This window comes from Pleurodeles waltl, chromosome 6, assembly GCF_031143425.1.
Source record: "Pleurodeles waltl isolate 20211129_DDA chromosome 6, aPleWal1.hap1.20221129, whole genome shotgun sequence".
NCBI classification, from domain to species: domain Eukaryota; kingdom Metazoa; phylum Chordata; class Amphibia; order Caudata; family Salamandridae; genus Pleurodeles; species Pleurodeles waltl.
The window spans coordinates 561921467-561941023 of NC_090445.1; the positions used below are offsets into that span (position 1 = coordinate 561921467).

Consider the following 19557-nt stretch of genomic DNA (forward strand, 5'->3'; position numbering starts at 1 on the left):
TCCAGCTTGCTACAATTTCCAGTATCAATTAATTTGTCTGCCTTGTTTGTTCTCAAGTTATACCTCAATGCTGCACTATTATAAATTTGCTACAGTTCTTGATTCCTAGAGCTTAGCCTGTTCCATTTGATCTTTAGTTTTACCTTTTTGTCTTTCTAGACACACACTTGCATTCCAGTTTCTTCTACCTTATCTATGCAGTTTTCTGCTCACCTTGTTTGCCTCTAGGTCTCATAGTGTTTGATAACTGTTCTACTTTGATCTCATTAACTGTGTCTTCGTCTTTGACCCATTACAATGCTCCACTGTCCTTCAGTTAGGTTTGCACTATATAAATGCCACATATATGCACACAATAAGTGAGTCACTTTAAGGCATGCAATGTGGGACCCTCGCTCCCTAAGATAATGCCAGATGTTGATTCTCTATTTATTGGATTTTATTAAATTTACATTTAGTATCCAGCACCCAGGCACTGGGATATGCTTAATCTGAAGTTCACTTATGTGATCCATCCTCTTACATTCTGTTTGCTCGTTTGCATCAACACCCAGTACCTGTTGTGTGTAACTTTAATTTTCTGCATCACAAATTCTCTACTTTTTCTTTCCCTTTTCCCTTATCCCTTTCACTTATTAAAACTATTGTCATGGGACCACTGATATTCCTCATCATCTGTCCACATAAAGATGTGAATTTGTATCTGGTGACTGATGAAATTGAGGTAATCATGTACGCCACAAACCAAACCCCTAAATCCAACTGAACAGCATTGACAAAGAGAATAGAACAAAGTTTAATGTCATTTTCATGATTTCCATACCCTTGAATGACGAGGGCATCCTTTTCTGAGCTCTTTTTGAGAAGTGCTCATCTAGACACCAGGTTTCCCTTTGTGAAGTGTTTAGAGATTCTGTTATCTGGTTCAGAACATGTTTCTATTTTTGTTAACATTTGACAGTGTATTATTGGCAGCACGGCTAAAACTATGACGCACAGGGGAATATCGAACTGTACCTGATGCTCCTTTTGGTGCGCTTGACGCTCATTCATGCTTTTGTTGTTATTGCTAACAGGTACTTTGGGAGAGATCCTTTTAGAGATCCGCCTTTCGCCTTTATGGTATAGTGGAGCATCAGCCCTTTCTTCTTTTAGAATGTATTCTTTCACAGGGAGGAACAACATTTCCCCTAGCACAGCATCCCTATTTTTATGTGGCTTGCAAACTCCATGTGGCCTTTGACAACATTTCTGGATTTCTAGAAGATTTATGAGAAGAGGTGTGAAGCAATTGATTGCACGTATCTACATGTTTATAGTATTTTTATAGAGCAAACCTAGCCAAAGGCAGTGGAGCACTCTATATGGTCATCTGCATTTCCGTGGTGGTTTGAGTCCTTGGCTACGAACCAAGGTTACTGTGGACTGACATCCTCACTGGATTGTGATAATGGTGCCTCAATCAGGAACCCACTAGAGAAGCTGTGCCTACCAGAAAGAATATTCTTCATCCTTACAAGCAGTATTCAGCAGTGTTGAGTGCTGCCACATGATTGCTTGCTGTGCAACCTCCGCTTCATAGAGAGATTATGTTGTATCACTGGGCTGCCTTCATGGTGAAACATCTCCAGGCCCTTTGCCCGTTTGCCAACATTTCTAAGGGCTGACAGGATTGGAGGGGTAAATCAAACGAAGCTGAGCATTGAAGCAGGTGATCATCAGTTTCACCTTGGTCTCTAGCAATGTACCTGCTTTATATCTGTAATAATGTGTGGTAACCGTATGCCACCCTGCTGCCATAAAACATAATGCGCTATATTTACTACCCATGAGCCATTTTTTGTTAATCATTTGCCAATACCACTCTACTATCTTATTTCTCTGCTGTCGCCAGGTCTGGTTTCGTGCCTGCGAGGCAAGATCTTTCTATTAATTACTGTTCAATACAATTATGTTGAAAATTACTCTCACCTCACTCACTTACACAAAATCTTATAGACTCAAAATAGCTCTGATGTACCCTTTTTCTGTACCCCAAGTTTCCTGCCACCCCACTTTTGTCTCCCTCTACTTACAGTGCTCTGATACCAAAAGAGCCTGATCCGTAATATGTAATATTGAAAAAAGCAATAAATGTAACACTCAAACTGCTTTACCGTCTACAAGACAAGGTAAGGAGACTAACAAGCACACACTGAGTATATTGAATTGAGAACAATGTACACATTTAACGCACGTAACGCATCAGATGTTAAAAGCTGATAATGGAACATTTTTATCATTTTTTTCTTTCTCGCACATATCTTCACTAGGCATGCGAAAAACAGAGCGCTAAATTACCTTACCTTTATGATTGTAGCAAAGTATTCCCCGTCGATGTAATTATCAGTTTTCATGTAAAGATCTCGGAGTTCACTGGCACCCACTGGGTTGTATTTTGCATTAAATTTATCAAAACGCTGAAACGTTTGGCGTCCCTTTTAAGAAAATACAGTCAAAGCGCGTATTAGCGAAGTTTTCTTGCTTTCTGCTTGGATGCAGAGAGCAAACAGAAAACACGGCTTCTCCCATTACTTAACAAAAGTGCATGAACGATACTAGTGATGATAATAAATGTTCAATGAAATCCATAGACTAGATTTTGTCAGCAAGCATTTACCAAAGGAAAAACCAGAATGGCACTGTCATCGTGTTCTATTGTCACCATTTTACAGGTCAAGTGTTGTTTTGCTAGGGGAAGTACACATATGTGATTTGCTGTGCTCATGTGACTATATAAATACGTCACTTACTGCATGCACATCCAAGGAGTCCACTGTCAAGTCGTAGGGGTGCAGATTTAGTTGAGCAAAGAGTTCCTTGAGTGTCATGGTCTTCCCTTTGGAGCTGCATACTACTCGCTCTGAATCCACCCGGTAACTCTTTTTAATGAAGCGTAAGAGGTGTTTCTGGTTCATGCACGCGGCAGCATGGATATGAGTGTCTACCTAAACATAGGATGCAAACGAGGACACGGTTATTCAATGAATTTCGCAAATTAGGGAATACCTCTCCACCAGTAAATTTACATCAATATGTTTTGAAATAATTTAAAATCTCCAAGTGAAAATCAAGCAGGCTATAGTTGGATTGTGAAGATATGAGTAGATATCTAAAATGTAATAACTGAATAAATGTGCATACCAAGTAACTTCCAAATGCTGATTACAGAAATAGAGGGATGCCGGCATAAAATGTTCGAAACTCTTATACTAAAATTTAAAATTATTTTATAAACATGTTTAATTTCGAAGTAGAAAATATATTTTAAAACGTATATACATGACGCAATATAGTTCAAGGGTCTAATAAATCCTCGTCGACAGTATGCAATATAGTTGCGACATTCATCATTTCCACATTTTCTTATCACAGCCATTAAATTCCGATAAACAATATGCTGTCCAACATTAGTAACAGATATGCATGAAAACATGTGTGCAGGCGTTTCTGTGGAACTAAAAACTAATGGACACATCTTTTCATTGCTATGCACTTCTCTTTCTATTTCGAAGAGTGGAAAATGGTTTAACCTACACCACACCTGCTTTTCAGATATTTTAGAGTCGGATGTCGCTTAATTCAGGGTTTGGCCCTGTATTAATTACCATATTTGGGGTAGGTTTTTTAATTCCCTGATGACTAAAAAATTACCCTCAGTCGACTATTTATAGAAAACTGTATTGATCGGTGACTTGAATACACTAATGGCACATTGAGGGTAAGAAAAGGCACCTGTTAAACCCAGCACTAATAGCAAGTTAATTCAGGAGTCATTGTAGTATCAAGCTATTCTCTTTGGAGGTCAAAACTCAGTGAATTGGGCAAGGCTTTGCCGAACAACAATAACAAGGAAAGCTGTGGTATCAGAGCAGTAGCCCCACTATAATCTTAGCCATATCTCCCATCCTAATATTTCTAGTGATCTACTCTTTAAAAGTCCCAGTAACCTCCTCCAGAAAAGTCCTTCAAATCATTTGATGAGTTTCCAGGAGGCAACCTGGCAAGTGCACCATACATTAATGTTGAATTAACTGGGGACCTATTTGTCTCTGTAGACAATGCCTGCCATAGTTAGAATTAAAAAACGATGGAAGGTGTCGAGTTCTTCTTCACTTTAATTGGTGTCCACTAAGTCACATGATTATCATAGAAAATTCCATGATAATTGCGGATATAACCTTGCTCCAATGAGCTTCCATCAACATGTCAAAGGAGTTTTCTTTTTGGCTTTTGTCAAAGATATGTTTTCTCTTTTGCTGGAGAACCTTTGAAACATAAGGTTGTGCAATTAAGTCATGGATTTCAGCATCCGTTCCAACCCTACTGCTGTCTGATCGCACAACACAAGCCATCTTTGTAGAGCAGTGCTCCCCTGTGATACCACCAAGTTTAGCTGGAAAAGCATGTGGCTAGTAAAGTGGAAAGTAAATTGTTCATATAAATACTACTAAGAATGGAAGTACACAACCTTTATGAGCACCCAGATGAGAACGGATCCTATAGCAAGACACGGGTAAATCACTTTTCGGAGTTTGCTGCCAAGAATTCAGATTTAAACTAGTCAGTAAATAAATTAGGCTTTGCAAAAACCCTATGTCAGTCGAGTTTAGCCAGAACAACTCTGGGTCATGCCTGAGTCAGACTTAAAAATCCTTAAAAGGTCCCAAAAGGCACAATGAATGTATTCATTTGTCCTGTTTTAAGACCTAATTACATTCTTAGTGTTGTTTCTGCTTTTTAATAACAGCTCGGGAATCACCACTAATACTATTTTCAACAGTTCTTTATTTGTAAAATAACAAGTGCCAGTGCCTAAAGCACTGTTCAGACACCCGCAGCTGGTGCTGTGAAATGTCAGTGAATAGCAGGGGTGTGTAGTCCTGAATCCACCTCAGGCCTCTTTAATTCACTGCCTGGCACTTCCTGCCCTGATATCTCCCTCTTACATGTGTCTGCTTTCTGCCTTGGTGAGGTATTTTTTGTATTTATTTTCCTCTGTCTTTTCGTTTTGCTTGCTTTTCCCTCTGATGGCCTCCAGAAATGTCAGATGTGGAGAAATAAGTGCCGTCCCCAAAATATGTATTGGTGCCCCCCACCGGCAAACACTGGCTCAGATTAAGCACTGATTTTGAATTTATCTTGAACATCTCAGTAAATATCTGATATGCTGGTGTTCAAATAGGGACTATCATACCAGATATTTTGTGAGAGCGAAGTGGCTCATGTCTTTGCTGGTGATATTTCAGAGGCCACAGAATGGAGTCCTTGTAATAAAGACTCAAATTTAAAGCGATATTCACTGAACTCGGATCACCACTAACTCATCTCTGATGCATAAAATCAAAGTTGCTAATGATGTACGGTCATTTGGAAATGTCTTAGTGCGCCTCACTATTCCCAGCTTTATGACATTAGGTTGTTTGTCATATAACAATTCTATGGGGCATATTTACAAGCCCCTAGTGCCACCAGAGCATCACTTTTAGGGACGCTCTGGTGGTGCTGTGCACTGCACCATATTTACAAGGCAGCGCTAATCCACCTTTTGTGGCTTAATGCCGCCTTGTAAGTATGGGCCCCTCCGACGCAGCTTTCTGCTACAGTGGGTGTTCCACCGCAACATGCACTACTTTTGATGCTGCCCCAGATTTACAAGGAATTGTAAATCTTAGGCAGAGCCAAAAACTAACACCACCCCAGGGATGTCATCAGCATGGCGCAACGAGTAGAAATACTTTTATTTCTCCTTGTTTTTGCTTTTTCTATATGTGCTGAATTCTGCATTACACATAGAAATAGCAAAAGACCATTAATGAAAAAACTCTGGATACAATAAATACAGTACAACAAATGCAGGCCCTGCCAAGGGGAAGTTATAACAAAGATGTAATAAGGGCATCTGGGTAGCAGCATACAGGATACTTTCACCACAATGTGATAGTAAGTCTGCTGTGAAACTAGACTCTCTCACTGCAATAATTGCAGGTTAATCATTCAGATTAAAATACGAGTGCGTTTATAGCAGCACACAAATAGCCTCCTCCGTCATACACCCATTCAAAAAATTTTATCAGCAGACTATACAATTCAGAGACACTAATACAATTACAATTAAGCCACTTCCTTTCAAACCCTTAGAACACCTTATCCAGAAAGCATTACAATATTTAGCTATTCCAAAAATCACTACTCTGCTAGTGTCTGATCTCAATATTCTGAACGCCTCCATGTGCCTTCTGGTGCCCAAATTCCTGCAAAGTGGCACTAACCACTTTAAACAGAGATTCAGGGAGCATGGAAAAAGAAATAATACATGTACAGTATAATGGATTCTGCCCCCCCTTGGCACACAGGGCACAAGTCATTTTCAGCACCCTTCACTCGCCATTTGCTGCTGAATGCTTTAATAAGTAGGGAACCATATCTAAATTGTAAATACAGCTTTTGTGCTAAGTGATTACTATTTCATCAATAGACTGCTCATACCGCGCACATGGTTTAACATCTTTGAAAAGTGTTAATAGGGCTCCCTTGCAACTCATCATATTTTGGACTAGTGTTGTCCAGCTAAAACTTTGCTACAAAAAATGTAGTATGCCTTCTCATTAGATAGGCTTGTCTTATCTTTGTTATTAGATCATCTCTGGCACGTTGCTTAAAGCAAAATTGATAAAAGAGAGGTTCTTGAAATTTACTTTTATTTATCAGAGAATTTCAAGACACATGGGCCCAGATTTACTTGTGCTGTGTCGGTTTTATTTACTTGTGTCCCAATGATACCTTTAGATGCGCTCAGATGTGCTAAAAAAACTTTTTAACATTATGCTAAGATGCAAAAAGGTAGGCTAGCTGTGAATTGCTTGAGATTTGTACTTGAAGTACACCCTCCAGTACAAGTTTAAGTACAAGAATAATGCTTTATCCTGCTCTTGTGGGTTCTGGAATGCTGTGGTTTGTGGTGTGGTGTTCAGAGCTAACAGCTGCAGATGTGTTTTGTAATTTTATTCATATAGTAGGTACTACCCCTGATGAGGCGTTGAAGTGCTTTATACTCGGCAGGGCACTGCTTCTGAAACCAAGATTAGTGGTAGTTCAATATAGTTGGTTATTAAGATTAGATTGGTGTGCTCTTGCACACCATTCCATGCATTCACTTCGGTTGTTTGTGATAGTAATGGGAGTTAGAAGTGGTCATTAGTGGGGATAGGAGGATATGTGTGTGCATGCAGCTGTTTGTTGAGGTTAATAGATGAGCTACAGGAGATTCGGTAAAGTTAAGTTGCTGGGTATCACTTTAAAAAAAGGAGAGGTTGTGATCTTTCAAATGAATTGTGTGCAATTTGCAGAAATTTTTTAAAAGAGATTAGGGAAAAAGTGCCTACGACTTACAGAAGGTTGTGATCCGAGAAAAAGAAAAGGAGGGGGTGGAAAGGAAAGGAGAATGCCATTTGAAAGGAAAAAAGATAGATGACCATCAGATGTTTTAAGTACAGATTCGTTTTTCATGTTGGCTTTTAGGAATATAGAGATCGTTTTTGAGATACCATGCAATTTGAGGCTGCAAGACTGTAGAAAGAAACATAATTTGAATCTGTTTACAGATATGGCTGTATCTGGTCTGATTGTCTTAAAAAATCAAAAGAGGGCCTGTTGGAAGTCAATAATCTGGTGTGAGTGAAGGTCCTGAAAATGAATGTTAGGAAGGGTAGTTTGAGGTACTGACTCAATTACAGGGTTGTGGACATAAGTGAGAGCGCTAGTGCTGTGAAGCTGTCTTGTGGGAAATGGTGGAATTGAAAAGAGCGGTCAAAGATGGTATGGGTGATGCATCTGATGCAAGTGTCACTCCAAAGCTAGAGTCAATGCGACTCATTTAAAGGAGCAAGGTGCGAGGCAGCAATTTGAAGTACATAGTAGCAGAATGTGTGAGCCCTGTGATAGAAACAATTGGAATCTGGCAACCAAGTTTAAAGATTTTGGGCCTCAATATGAGTCTGTTGGTCTTTACACTTCCAGACTTGTGGTGGTGGATGGTCCGCCGCACTCCTGGCAGTCCGACCGCCAGATTACAGCCCTGGTGGTCTGACCAACGTCACCACCAGGAACGTGGTTCCTGACGGGGTGGCGGCGGTTGGAGTTGTGTTCCGCCACAGCGACACTGAGTTCAGCGCCGCTGTGCTGATCACAAGTCCTCTTTCCACCAGCCTTTTCATGGCGGGGTTCCCGCCATGAAAAAGCTGGCAGAAAGACAGTTATGGGAGCGACAGGGGCATCCCTGCACTGCCCATGCCCACGGCATGGGCAGTTCAGGGGCGTGTGTCCCTGCCAGCCCCTCGGAATGTGCACTGTCTACAATACAGACAGTGCGCATTCCGAAGTTGCTGTTGTGCCGTGGCATTGGCCTCAGCTCCCTTAAGGGAGCTGAGACCGATGCCATGGCAGTGTTTCCGCTGGTCAGACCAGAAGAAATGTTGTAATATGTTGTTTTCGCCGGCCAGCGAACAAATGAAAGAAAGAGTAGTGCAAGGAAGAAAAAATGGTAAAATTCCCATCGACCAATTGACCGTCCTACTGGGTACAGCTTGTTTGACTCAGTGTGATGTGGTTCAAAGTGAGGGCTATTTTTTTCTGGTTACTCCCTTGCCTTCAAGGTACGTAGATGTGAGTTAGGGATAGTAAATCCATATTTTCTCTACATGCACTTATCTTTCGATATTTTGTCCCCAATATTCTTATATGACAATAATTCTGTGTTTAACATTACAATCGTACAGTCGTTTAATTTAGACTTCGCTTTTGTTTTTTCTGTGTTGTTTTTTGTTTGGAACTTTGTTTGGATTGCTGTTGTTTTTGGGGAAGGGAGATGGGTTGGGGGAAAATGGAGGTGTGTTATGTCCAGCTCTTGGGCAGGGTGGTGAGGATTCTAGAATGCGGTGGTTTGATTTAGTGCGGGGTTCCATCAAAGGGGAGTTGGGGACTGACAGCTGCATAGTTTTTTCTGTTATGGTTCTATTAAAGAAGTGTTACTTACCTGTCTATATCATCATGTCTTCCAATGACTGCCCTGGTTTAGCCACAACTCATATTTTCAACCTTTCGTACCTACGACGTCACTCCGCCATTTCGACAGGTAACCAAGTGTAAGCTGCACAAAATGTGGAATTTTTACAGTAATTTCACATTTTATGAACATGAAGATCAGGAGCTATTTATAACTGCCACTTTCATTTCGTGTTGGGATTTCACACAAACGTGAGTATAGTTGGCCGAGAGTTTGCACTGTTTCCATCCCAGAAGGGTTGACAACACTTTACATCAAGAAGCGCTGGTTGGCGGGTGCAAGTGTGCACCCTAAAAATAGTAAATAAATGTGGGGCACGAGCTGATATTCTAAATGGGGTACATTTCTGCTGTGTGAAAGAGAGTAGCGACATTGTGAGTCGGATGCACTGTGCGCCGCAAGTTCTACGTGTTACAGACATTTATATACATTACATTTACACGGATGAAAAAAGCTTGTACTTGAGGCGACTTGAAAGTTGATGACCTAATTGTCTCAATAAATTGTTTTTGTCACAACATCATGAACAATCTGTAGTATTTAAGCTATTACCACATACCCAGTGCGCTAAGTAACACTTGTAAATTGGGATTCGCCAAATTCAGTGGTAAAGTCTGCCGGTGATAGCGTATGTCTAAGGATATTGTCAGCGTGGGAGTGGAAGGTTAGAGGTAGAAAAATGTCTTACAAACTCTACTATCATACAGTAGTGGACTACGAAAGTACTATCCGGAAACTGCCAAAATTTGGTCAGTTAGCTGATTTGCAGATTCCTGTGATTTGTGTTATGTCTTGCCGACTTGTAAAGCAGCTCTGGATTTCATGGCCGAACAGTGCAATGTAAATATGAGGGGACACAGTACTTCTAATCCCAATAATTATTTATAATCATAGTCATAAGAATCAGCATGTTTTTCTTTCTCACATCAGTTAAACTCCAGTAGGAGCTCGCCACATAAACATTAAATGCAGAGTTATTTTCAGTTGTTAAATTGTTTGTAACACTATCGCATAGACTCACATTCTCTGCACACATTTCGCCAGGTAAAACCTGACAAAATGTTTGCATGGATAAAACTGAACCCCGATACTGGTATTACAACAGATAGTATTACTTCCCTGTTTTATTTTCAAACTCGAGTTGAAGTCAACAAATGTAGTTGTTTCGCCCTTCAGAAGAATGAAACATTGTTACCTTCCTACAGTTGTAGAAATCTCGATGTGGATTTATTTTCAGTTCTTTTAATTCATCCATTTCATTCAGCATCTCGTGAACCTTGTACTTGGAAGAAAGAAATCTTAAACGCCGATGGCAATAGGTTTTTCTAGATGAAAAAATTGTTCCAACATATATCTTTTAAATTATAAGGTCTGGTACTGCAAATTCTCTTATGTATTTCATAAACATGCAGTTCTGAAACGTTTTACGATAAAACATTATTAAAAGCTTCTTTACAATAAATAATAGAACATGATCAGTTACTGAAATATCTTCACTTGCAAAGAACACAAATACTACTTTTGTTTAATATCCACATATTACAAATACATTTGAATGCCAAAGTTATACAGTTATTTTTAGAGGTGAGCGCAAAGCACTCCATCCCTCTTCTAATCTCTCTTTAGGGGGATTTTAACCACACTCACGTTATGTCAGTCACTTTCATTGGTTTGTGGGCTTGCCTTTGAAAATCTGCTTGTTTTCATTCATGAAAGGCATGCATAGGTCATGCCTTTTCAGGTGTTTAGTCCTCCTCGAGAGCACCAGTAAACTATTGGAAACATACCAGGCTCCATGTTTTCCGTATGGTTTCTGGACTACTTTTTCTATTTATTTCGCAGCGAGATCGCGCTGTGCTTTACACAGGGCAATTGCGCTCCTTTTTTTCATTTAATGTGGCAAGAAAAGTCTGGTTAGGAGTTTACAACGCCAATAGCTCTAACTCGACGTAATGCGAGACCCGTTGCATTGCAAATGCTTGTTTTAAAAAGAGACTTTTATTTACCCTCAGCTATTATTGAACAGGCCTTCAGTCAAGTTTTGAATTTGTTCTTGGAAGGTGTTTGTCGACTTTCAGGCATTAATTTGAGGGCTTGATAACTATCGGTCAGACAAAAATGTCCTCATTAATTTGCCACGAAATTAGATATTCGGAACTCAAATATGCTACTGTAAGGAAATGCCTCCTTGGCATGGTTACCCCCTGACCATTTGCCTTTTGTTGATGCCAGTTATGACTGAAAGTGTGCTGGGACCCTGCTAACCAGGCCCTAGCACCAGCGTTCTTTCCCTAAACTGTACCTTTGCTTCCACAATTGGCACAGCCCTGGCACCCAGATAAGTCCCTTGTTAATGGTACCCCTGGTACCAAAGGCCCTGATGCCAGGGAAGGTCTTTAAGGGCTGCAGCATGTCTTATGCCACCCTGGGGACCCCTCACTCAGCACATGCACACTGCCTCACAGCTTGTGTGTGCTGTTGTGGAGAAAATGACTAAGTTGATATGGCACTCCCCTCAGAGTGCCATGCCAACCTCACACTGCCTGTGGCATAGGTAAGTCACCCCTCTATCAGGCCTTAAAGCCCTAAGGCAGGGTGCACTATACCACCAGTGACGGCATATGTGTATGAGCACTATGCCCCTACAGTGTCTAAGCAAAACTTTAGACATTGTAAGTGCAGGTTAGCCATAAAAAGTATATGGTCTCAGAGTTTGTCAAACACGCACTCCACAGTTCCATAATGGCTACACTGAAATCTGGGAAGTTTGGCATCAAACTTCTCAGCACAATAAATGCACACTAATGCCAGTGTGGAATGCATTGTAAAATACACCCAGAGGGCATCTTAGAGATGCCCCCTGAATACCAGTCCGACTCCTATTGCTAGGCTGACCAGTTTCTGCCAGCCTGCCACAACCAGACGAGTTGCTGGCCACATGGGGCGAGTGCCTTTGTCACTCTGTGGCCAGGAAGAAAGCCTATACTGGGTGGAGGTGCTTCTCACCTCCCCCTGCAGGTACTGTAACACCTGCCGGTGAGCCTTAAAGGCTCATGCCTTTTGTTACCGCACCCCAGGGCATCCCAGCTAGTGGAGATGCCAGCCCCTCCGGCCACTGCCCCTACTTTTGGCAGCAAGGCTGGAGGAGATAATGAGAAAAACAAGGAGGAGTCACTCACCAGTCAGGACAGCCCCTAAGGTGTCCTGAGGTGACCCCTGTCTTTAGAAATCCTCCATCTTGAGATTGGAGGATTCCCCCAATAGGATTAGGGATGTGCCCCCCTCCCCTCAGGGAGGAGGCACAAAGAGGCTGTAGCCACCCTCCAGGACAGTAGCCATTGGCTACTGCCCTCCTGACATAAACACACCCCTAAATTTAGTATTTAGGGGCACCCCAGAACCCAGGAAATCAGATTCCTGCAACCTGAAACAAGAAGAAGGACTGCTGACCTTAAAGGCCCTGCAGAGACGACGGAGACAACAGCTGTTTTGGCCCCAGCCCTACCGGCCTGTCTCCTGGTTTGAAGAAAACTGCAACAGCGACGCATCCGACAGGGACCAGCAACCTCTGAAGCCTCAGAGGACTTCCCTGAATCAAAGGACCAAGAAACTCCAGAGAACATCAGCACTGTTTCCCTACAGCAACATTTTTGCAACTTTCTAACAACTTTCCAAGAACTCACTCTTCCCGACGCCCCCGGCTCGAGCTCCAGAGAACCAACACTACAGGGAGGACTCACAGGTGACTGTGACCTCGTGAGTAACCTGAGACGACCCCCCTGGATCCCTACAGCGACACATGCAGAGAGAATCCAGAGGCTCCCTCTGACCGTGACTGCCTGTAACAAGGAACCCAATGCCTGGACCACGCACTGCACCCGCAGCCCCCAGGACCAGAAAGAACCGAACTTCAGTACAGGAGTGACCATCAGGTGACCCTCTAACTAGCCCAGTTGGTGGCTGGCCCGAGAAGCCCTCCTGTGCCCTGCCTGCACCACTAAAGTGACCCCCAGGTCTCTCTATTGATTCCTATACAAAACCCGACGCCTGCTTTGCAAATTGCACCCGGCCGCCCCTGTGCCGCTGAGGGTGTGTTTTGTGTGCCTACTTGTGTCCCCCCCAGTGCTCTACAAAATCCCCCTGGTCTGCCCTCCGAGGACGCGGGCACTTACCTGCTGGCAGACTGGAACCGGAGCACCCCTGTTCTTCATAGGCACCTATTTGTTTTGGGCACCTCTTTGACCTCTGCACCTGACCGGCCCTATGCTGCTGGTGTGGTAACTTTGGGGTTGCCGTGAACCCCCAACGGTGGGCTGCCTATGCCCAGAAACTTAGACTTGTAAGTTTCTTACTTACCTGACAAACTAACCATTACTTACCTCCCCCAGGAACTGTTGATTTTTGCACTGTGTCCACGTTTAAAATAGCTAAGTGCCATTTTTACTAAAACTGTGTATGCTATTGCTCTAATTCAACATTCCTAACTTACCTGTGTAGAGTACCTTGTGTTTTATGTATTTACTTCAAATCTTGAACTTGTGGTTCTAAAAATAAATTCAGAAAAAATATTTTTCTATATAAAAACTATTGGCCTGGAGCTAAGTCTTTGGGTGTGTGTTCCTCATTTATTGCCTGGGTGTGTACAAAATAATGCTTAACACTACCCTCTGATAAGCCTACTGCTCGACCACACTACCACAAAATAGAGCATTGGAATTATCTAATTTTGCCACTATCTTACCTCTAAGGGGAACCCTTGGACTCTGTGCACACTATCTCTTACTTTGAGATCGTATATACAGAGCCAACTTCCTACAACTACTTTAAAGAACGGCCAATAAACAAACATAAGGATTTCAGAGGTGGAACATCATATTACCCCCAGGTCCCACAGTTCTCGTCCCCTTCATTACTATATGGAGAGGAATCTCTCCATGACAGAAAAAAAGAACACGAGGAATGCTCTATCCCCACCTCCACCCACACAGGGGAGTACAGAACCATGTACTTACCCAGCATTCGTCCTGTTCTTTTTTTCTGTTCATGACAGGGTGGCGAGGATGAGCTGCTCCTGCGGGGCTTGAGCGGCGCGACGGCTTCCTCCGGCTTGGCGGTGAGGAAGCTGCCTGACGGTGAGCTGCTGCTCTGGTGCTTGGCCCCGATGCAGTGCGGTGTCCTGGAGTCCGGCTGATGGACCGCTGGGCTGGTCTTCTGTTCGTCTCTTTGTGGCTAGGGCAGCTTCAGGCTGCGGAAGGGTGTCCTTTGCTTCGGGTTCCTGTTTTCGTGGTGGCAACGTCATGGCAACACTGGTGCTTTGAGCGTGATGTGCGGGAGAGTGTCTTTTTCATTTTTTTTACTATGTTTTCTGCCTATTTCTCTTGTTGTTTTTCAGGAGCTATTCTTTTTTAATTATTTGAGCTGTTTGATGGGTTTTTTCTCCGGGGCTCCAGTTAGGGGTGGAGCCTCCGGTGCTTGCCATTGCCTCAGGCACTTCTGGCTGATGGAGTTGTGGCCGTTGCTGGCTCCTGTCATTCAGCTGTGCTGCGTGTTTGACTTACTATGGGTAAACACACATCCAAGCGGAGGCAAGTGGTGGTTTCTTCCTCCTCCGCTTCTTCTTCCTCCTCTTCCTATGTGCATGTTTGGAGGAGCAGGAAACAAGATGATGCCCATCTGCGCACATTGATTCAGGAGACCTTGTTAGAGTTTCAGGGCGTCCCTCCGGTTGTGGTTCTGCCTGGGGCGGCTGCTTTTCCCTTCTCCAGCTTGGAGTTGGAGGGTCCTTCTCAGGAAGAGAAAAAGGGCAAATATATTTCCAAGGAGTTGTTACCTCCTTTGGTGAAGCATGTTAAAGTTAACATGGACTTTCCTGAGGATGAGGTTCCTGACACTTCTTCTGGCTCTCTTTTGCGCCAGTTCCAGAGTTCTGTGCCTGTGGATGTGCCTATTCACCCTTGTATTCCGGAGGTGATTAAGCGGAAGAGGAGGGACCCTGACAAGATTCTTCTTCCCCATTTTATGGCCAAGTTGGATCCTTTGCAAGGTATGGCCCAGGTGTTGCCTGATTCTGTGCCTATTGACTCTTTTGTCGCTAGTTTTGTTGGCCACATGTCCTTGGCTGAGGATGCTGTTATTCGGGATTCTGTGGATAAAAAGGTGGATGTGTCCCTGAAGAAAGCATATGCTGGGGCTCATTTGGCTATGAGGGCTGCCATTTATGGAACTTACGTTGCTCAGTCTTTACTGTCAGATCTCAAAGCCTTGACTAGGGCTCTGGATGGGTCCTCGAACTGCTCAGGGCTAATGCCCCTTATTGAACGTCAAGTTGAATTGCTGTCGGATATTTCCTTTGATGTTGTGAGGGCATCGGCTCTAGCCGAGGGGGCTTGTGTGTCTGCTGGCAGGAATCTTGTTCTGGGGGATTGGAAAACAGATGCTGCACAAAGGGCTTCTGCATTATGTCTTCCTTTCCAGGGTAATGTGCTGTTTGGGGTGGAATTAAAGGAGAAATTACATAAACTTTTTAAGGAGGAGAAGCATTCCCCTTCTTTCCATTCAATTTTGGGAGACTGATCTTTGTTTGGCAATAAATCTCCTGTTCGGGCTCCCTCCAGGCGGCAGTTTGTGAGATCACAAGGCCGTTTCCCACTGGGCAGGGACAAGACACACAAGTCCTCCCCACCTCCTCCTAAGTCTCGTTCCTGACTATATGACTGTCCTGGATCTCGAGGTCGGGGGCCATTTGCAGCATTTCCTTCCAGCATGGGCTCTCACCTCCTCAGATTTGTGGGTTCTGGACATTGTTCCCCATGGTTATCGGATCGAATTTCTATCTGTTCCACTTCCATCTGGAGTGCGTCCCACTCCATGGCCATCAGACCCTGGCAAACGGAATGCACTGAGGTTGGGCATCGGTTCCTTGCCCAGACCTGCTGGAGTTTTTTGTCTTGCAAAAAAGTAACTAAGTCCAAACATTAAATCTTGACCTCAACTTTGTCCAGAGGCTCCCCGACAACGACACCCTCTCCTCGGACACCGCCTGCAGCTTTGCCACATTGAACTTTACCTTTTCAGAACTTTTTGTTCAAAATGTATTCTTAGTCCGAAGGTAAGCGCTGATGGAACCCAGTCCACTTCTTGTATCTGACCTGCACCTTATTGTGGTCGGTCATATTTCTCGACTTTGACCTGGTCTTGTGTGACTAGATGTCTGCAGTTGCTGCTTCGATCTTTTACTAAAATTTTTTAAACATTTCTAACTCTGGTTCTAGTGATTGGATTTTTGTGTATTGGTGTCAAATAACTGATTAAAATGTACTCTATTTTTGTAAATTGGTGTGGGATTTTTCCTGTGTTGTATTTTCACGCTATTATTTTTTGTGTGCTGCATACATACTTTACACATTGCCTCTAAGTTAAGCCTGATTGCTTTTTGTGCCAAGCTACCTAGGGTTAAGCACAGGTTAATTTAGTGACTTTTCATAGTTCACCCTGCCAGGGAATGTGGCTGTTGCTTGACCAGGGCTCACACCCCAATCAACCAACAAACCAATTTCTCACACAACACATTTCCAACTACTAACATGCAGTGTGAGCCCCTACTCTCGCTTATAACTATATTTCTCTGCAATAGGGTCCCATCATGATTTCGGTCATTACAGACAGTTTCCACTTTTGGGCTTTTGTGTTACATCATAATGTATTATGAAACTTGTAGTCTTAGTCCCCCTCAATTGAATCGATTTGACTGTAAAACCTTATAGCAATGACATATAGATGAATAACCAGAATTGGGAATGGGGCCCAGGATAACAGGAAGAGTTAGATGGCCACCCTATACACACTAGCAACCACACTCTGGTCAGCTGCCTTTCTTGCATATCATACCCTCCCAGGATTCGATAATTAGCCTGCGATCCCCACACCAGAGAACTTCACACCCTTCCTTGTCTGTCACACATTGTATGTAAATGTAATTATAACATAACTCTAAAAGTAAATGCATCCAGATGTCCCATGTCATAAGTGATACAGTTAACAAGGTCTGCCTTTTTAGATACCAGCACTTTGCATGTTGGGATTCCTATATTACTGAAAACAGACTACAAAAGAAAGGGAGAAGGGAGAAGACAATAGGGAGGAAAACAAAGAGGAGAAGAAATAATGATGGCAAGATAGAAGGGTAAGAAGGAAAAAGGGAAAACGAAAAGAGGTAACCAGAAAAAGGAAAGAACAAATGAAAGAAAGAGATTAATTGGACAAAAAAACACTATGTAGAAGAAATAGATAAGAGAGAAGGAAATTCAGAAATCAAAGTATTTGGAAGAAACACAACAGAAGGGAAACAAAGAAAAGATAATGGTAAGAAAGGAAGGAAACAAAAGGAATACAAAAAACATCAAAAATATTACGAAAGATTGGGCTAAAAAGCAATTAGAGGGAAAGAGGAGGTTGGTAGCATGAATATTGAAGGAAAATACAAGCAGAAAAACAAGCAACGAAAAATACAGACCGAGGAAAGTATACATGAGGCAACTTTAGCAAGAACAAGAGGGAAAGGAAGAGGAGTAAAATGAAAGAAAGTACGGTGGAACAGAAAACAAAATCAAAGTAGACAAAGGCAGACAAACAGATGAAAGAGATAGACTGAGACAGGATGAAAGAAGTGAAAAGAAAAAGTGGGAGATGAGGAGCACTGATAAGAATCTAAAGGGAGATTGGAAATATAAAGAGATTAAGACAAAAGGGTGAGTAATGAGAAGAATACACAGGAGGAGAATGAGAAATGTGGCAGGAACAGTACTTTGAGGTGATGAAAAGGAATGAGGGAACTAGATATAAGAAAAATATTTTCACGAGTTGGAAAAGCTGGAAACATGAAGGTGAGATAATCAGAGAATTGCAAGTGATTGAATGAGATGAAGATATATATTAGAAAGAAACTGGTAGACTGAGGTGTTTGTAACACTAGTAGAGACTGATGCACATTTGAAACATTATAGTAGTGCTGGTAAGAGGTGGCACTCCTTTGCATACTACAAGCATTCTAGGCATGATGGTGGCCTAAAATAAAGTTGTGTTCTTTGGCATAATATAACCCTTGTAGGCACTACAGATGCCCTGGCATCAGGCAGCTTGTCCTGGCATATTCCGGACAATATACTGCCCCCAATATAAGGTGGTCCTTTTTGGCATTTTGAATGCATTCTAGATATTATGGTTGCCCAGTTATATGGTGGCTCACATGTGTGGTGTTCGACCTACTCTAAGGCTTGTCAGGAGAAGATGGGAGCCTATTTTGTGAATATGTAAAGTAGTACTGCATGACTTCTGCATGTACCCATCCTGCCCCCTTAGGGGCAGATAGCTCTCAAGCAAGTTTATTTTACAAAACTTAAAGGAGGGGTGATTTTCCTACCCAGGTATTGAACTGCATCCCCACCCAATAATGACCCCATCAATGTTTATGTCTCCCGAGGGCCAGATTTGTATGGAATCACCCAACCTTCCCCGTCAGATGGCGGAAAGATCACTAGCAACTATGGCTATTATTTTAAAATGAAAAGATGGGGCAGGGTCAAACCACTCCCCCCTCATAAGTGGCCCACCAGGCTGTCTGCCCATCCAGAGGGTAAAAGGCTAAGAGACACCAGGGAACATTGATTAAAAGCAAAGAAGCCTTTTTTCACAAACCTAAACCTTTCTTTTAAACATTAGTAAGTCACCCCCTCAGTAAGCCTTATTGCCCATAAAGGCAGAGTACATGGTATTTAAAAGTAAGACATGTCAAAGTTAATGTTGAACATGTCCTTACTGTGAATTATCTTCAAAAGCTATTTTCACCGTAGCAACCCTGGCTGCTTTCATAAGGAAAGCTGGACTACACTGCTACGTTTAATTAGTGCTAAAGTCGGAATTGTAGCAGCTAGAGAAATGATTCAAGGACTCAATTTTATAGTTATCCAAAATGTAATTTAAGGGTAAAATTGAATTTTGTCTAACTATTAAGCAACAAGTGCTTTTAAAAAGTCACCTTTTTCCTGCATAAAGCCACTGGATTACTTTCCGTAAGCATTCAACTATCAATTGACAGCTGGATGGCTCCCCTTTAGTGAGGTGTGAACTGCTTTCAGGACAGGGACAAAGGGACTTCGGTGTGGGGAGGAGCTGTACTTCCCTTAACAAGATGGGCTGGGATTTGTGCCCAGTAACATGATTAACTGCAAAGTGGCCTTCCCTGTCATAGGCTGATGTAATGAACTCCTGGGCCTCCCCCTCTTTTGTCCTTTTCATCAGCAAGGCTCCAATCCCAGTGGAGGGGGAGCTGCCCCACCACTGGTTTAGAGTGAGCACAGCGGAGGGCCTGCTCATTTCCATGGCTAGACCTATGGTTGGCCATAGGAGCTTTGCACGGTGGAAGAAGGTCTCTGTGATAATGGATTGCCCAGAATGTT

At 42.7% G+C, this 19557-nt stretch overlaps 1 protein-coding gene across 1 annotated transcript in view; it reads right to left on the reverse strand.

Moving 5' to 3' along the window:
* LOC138299976 (AMP deaminase 1-like) overlaps positions 1 to 19557 on the reverse strand; it is a 342156-nt gene that overhangs the window by 214557 nt on the left and 108042 nt on the right. Inside the window, exons 6-8 of the mRNA XM_069238734.1 lie at positions 10299 to 10428; positions 2793 to 2987; positions 2346 to 2477 (exon numbers count right to left, since the gene is read on the reverse strand). Of these exons, the coding sequence (XP_069094835.1) occupies positions 2346 to 2477; positions 2793 to 2987; positions 10299 to 10428 (457 nt within the window). The remainder of the gene's footprint in view (positions 1 to 2345; positions 2478 to 2792; positions 2988 to 10298; positions 10429 to 19557) is intronic.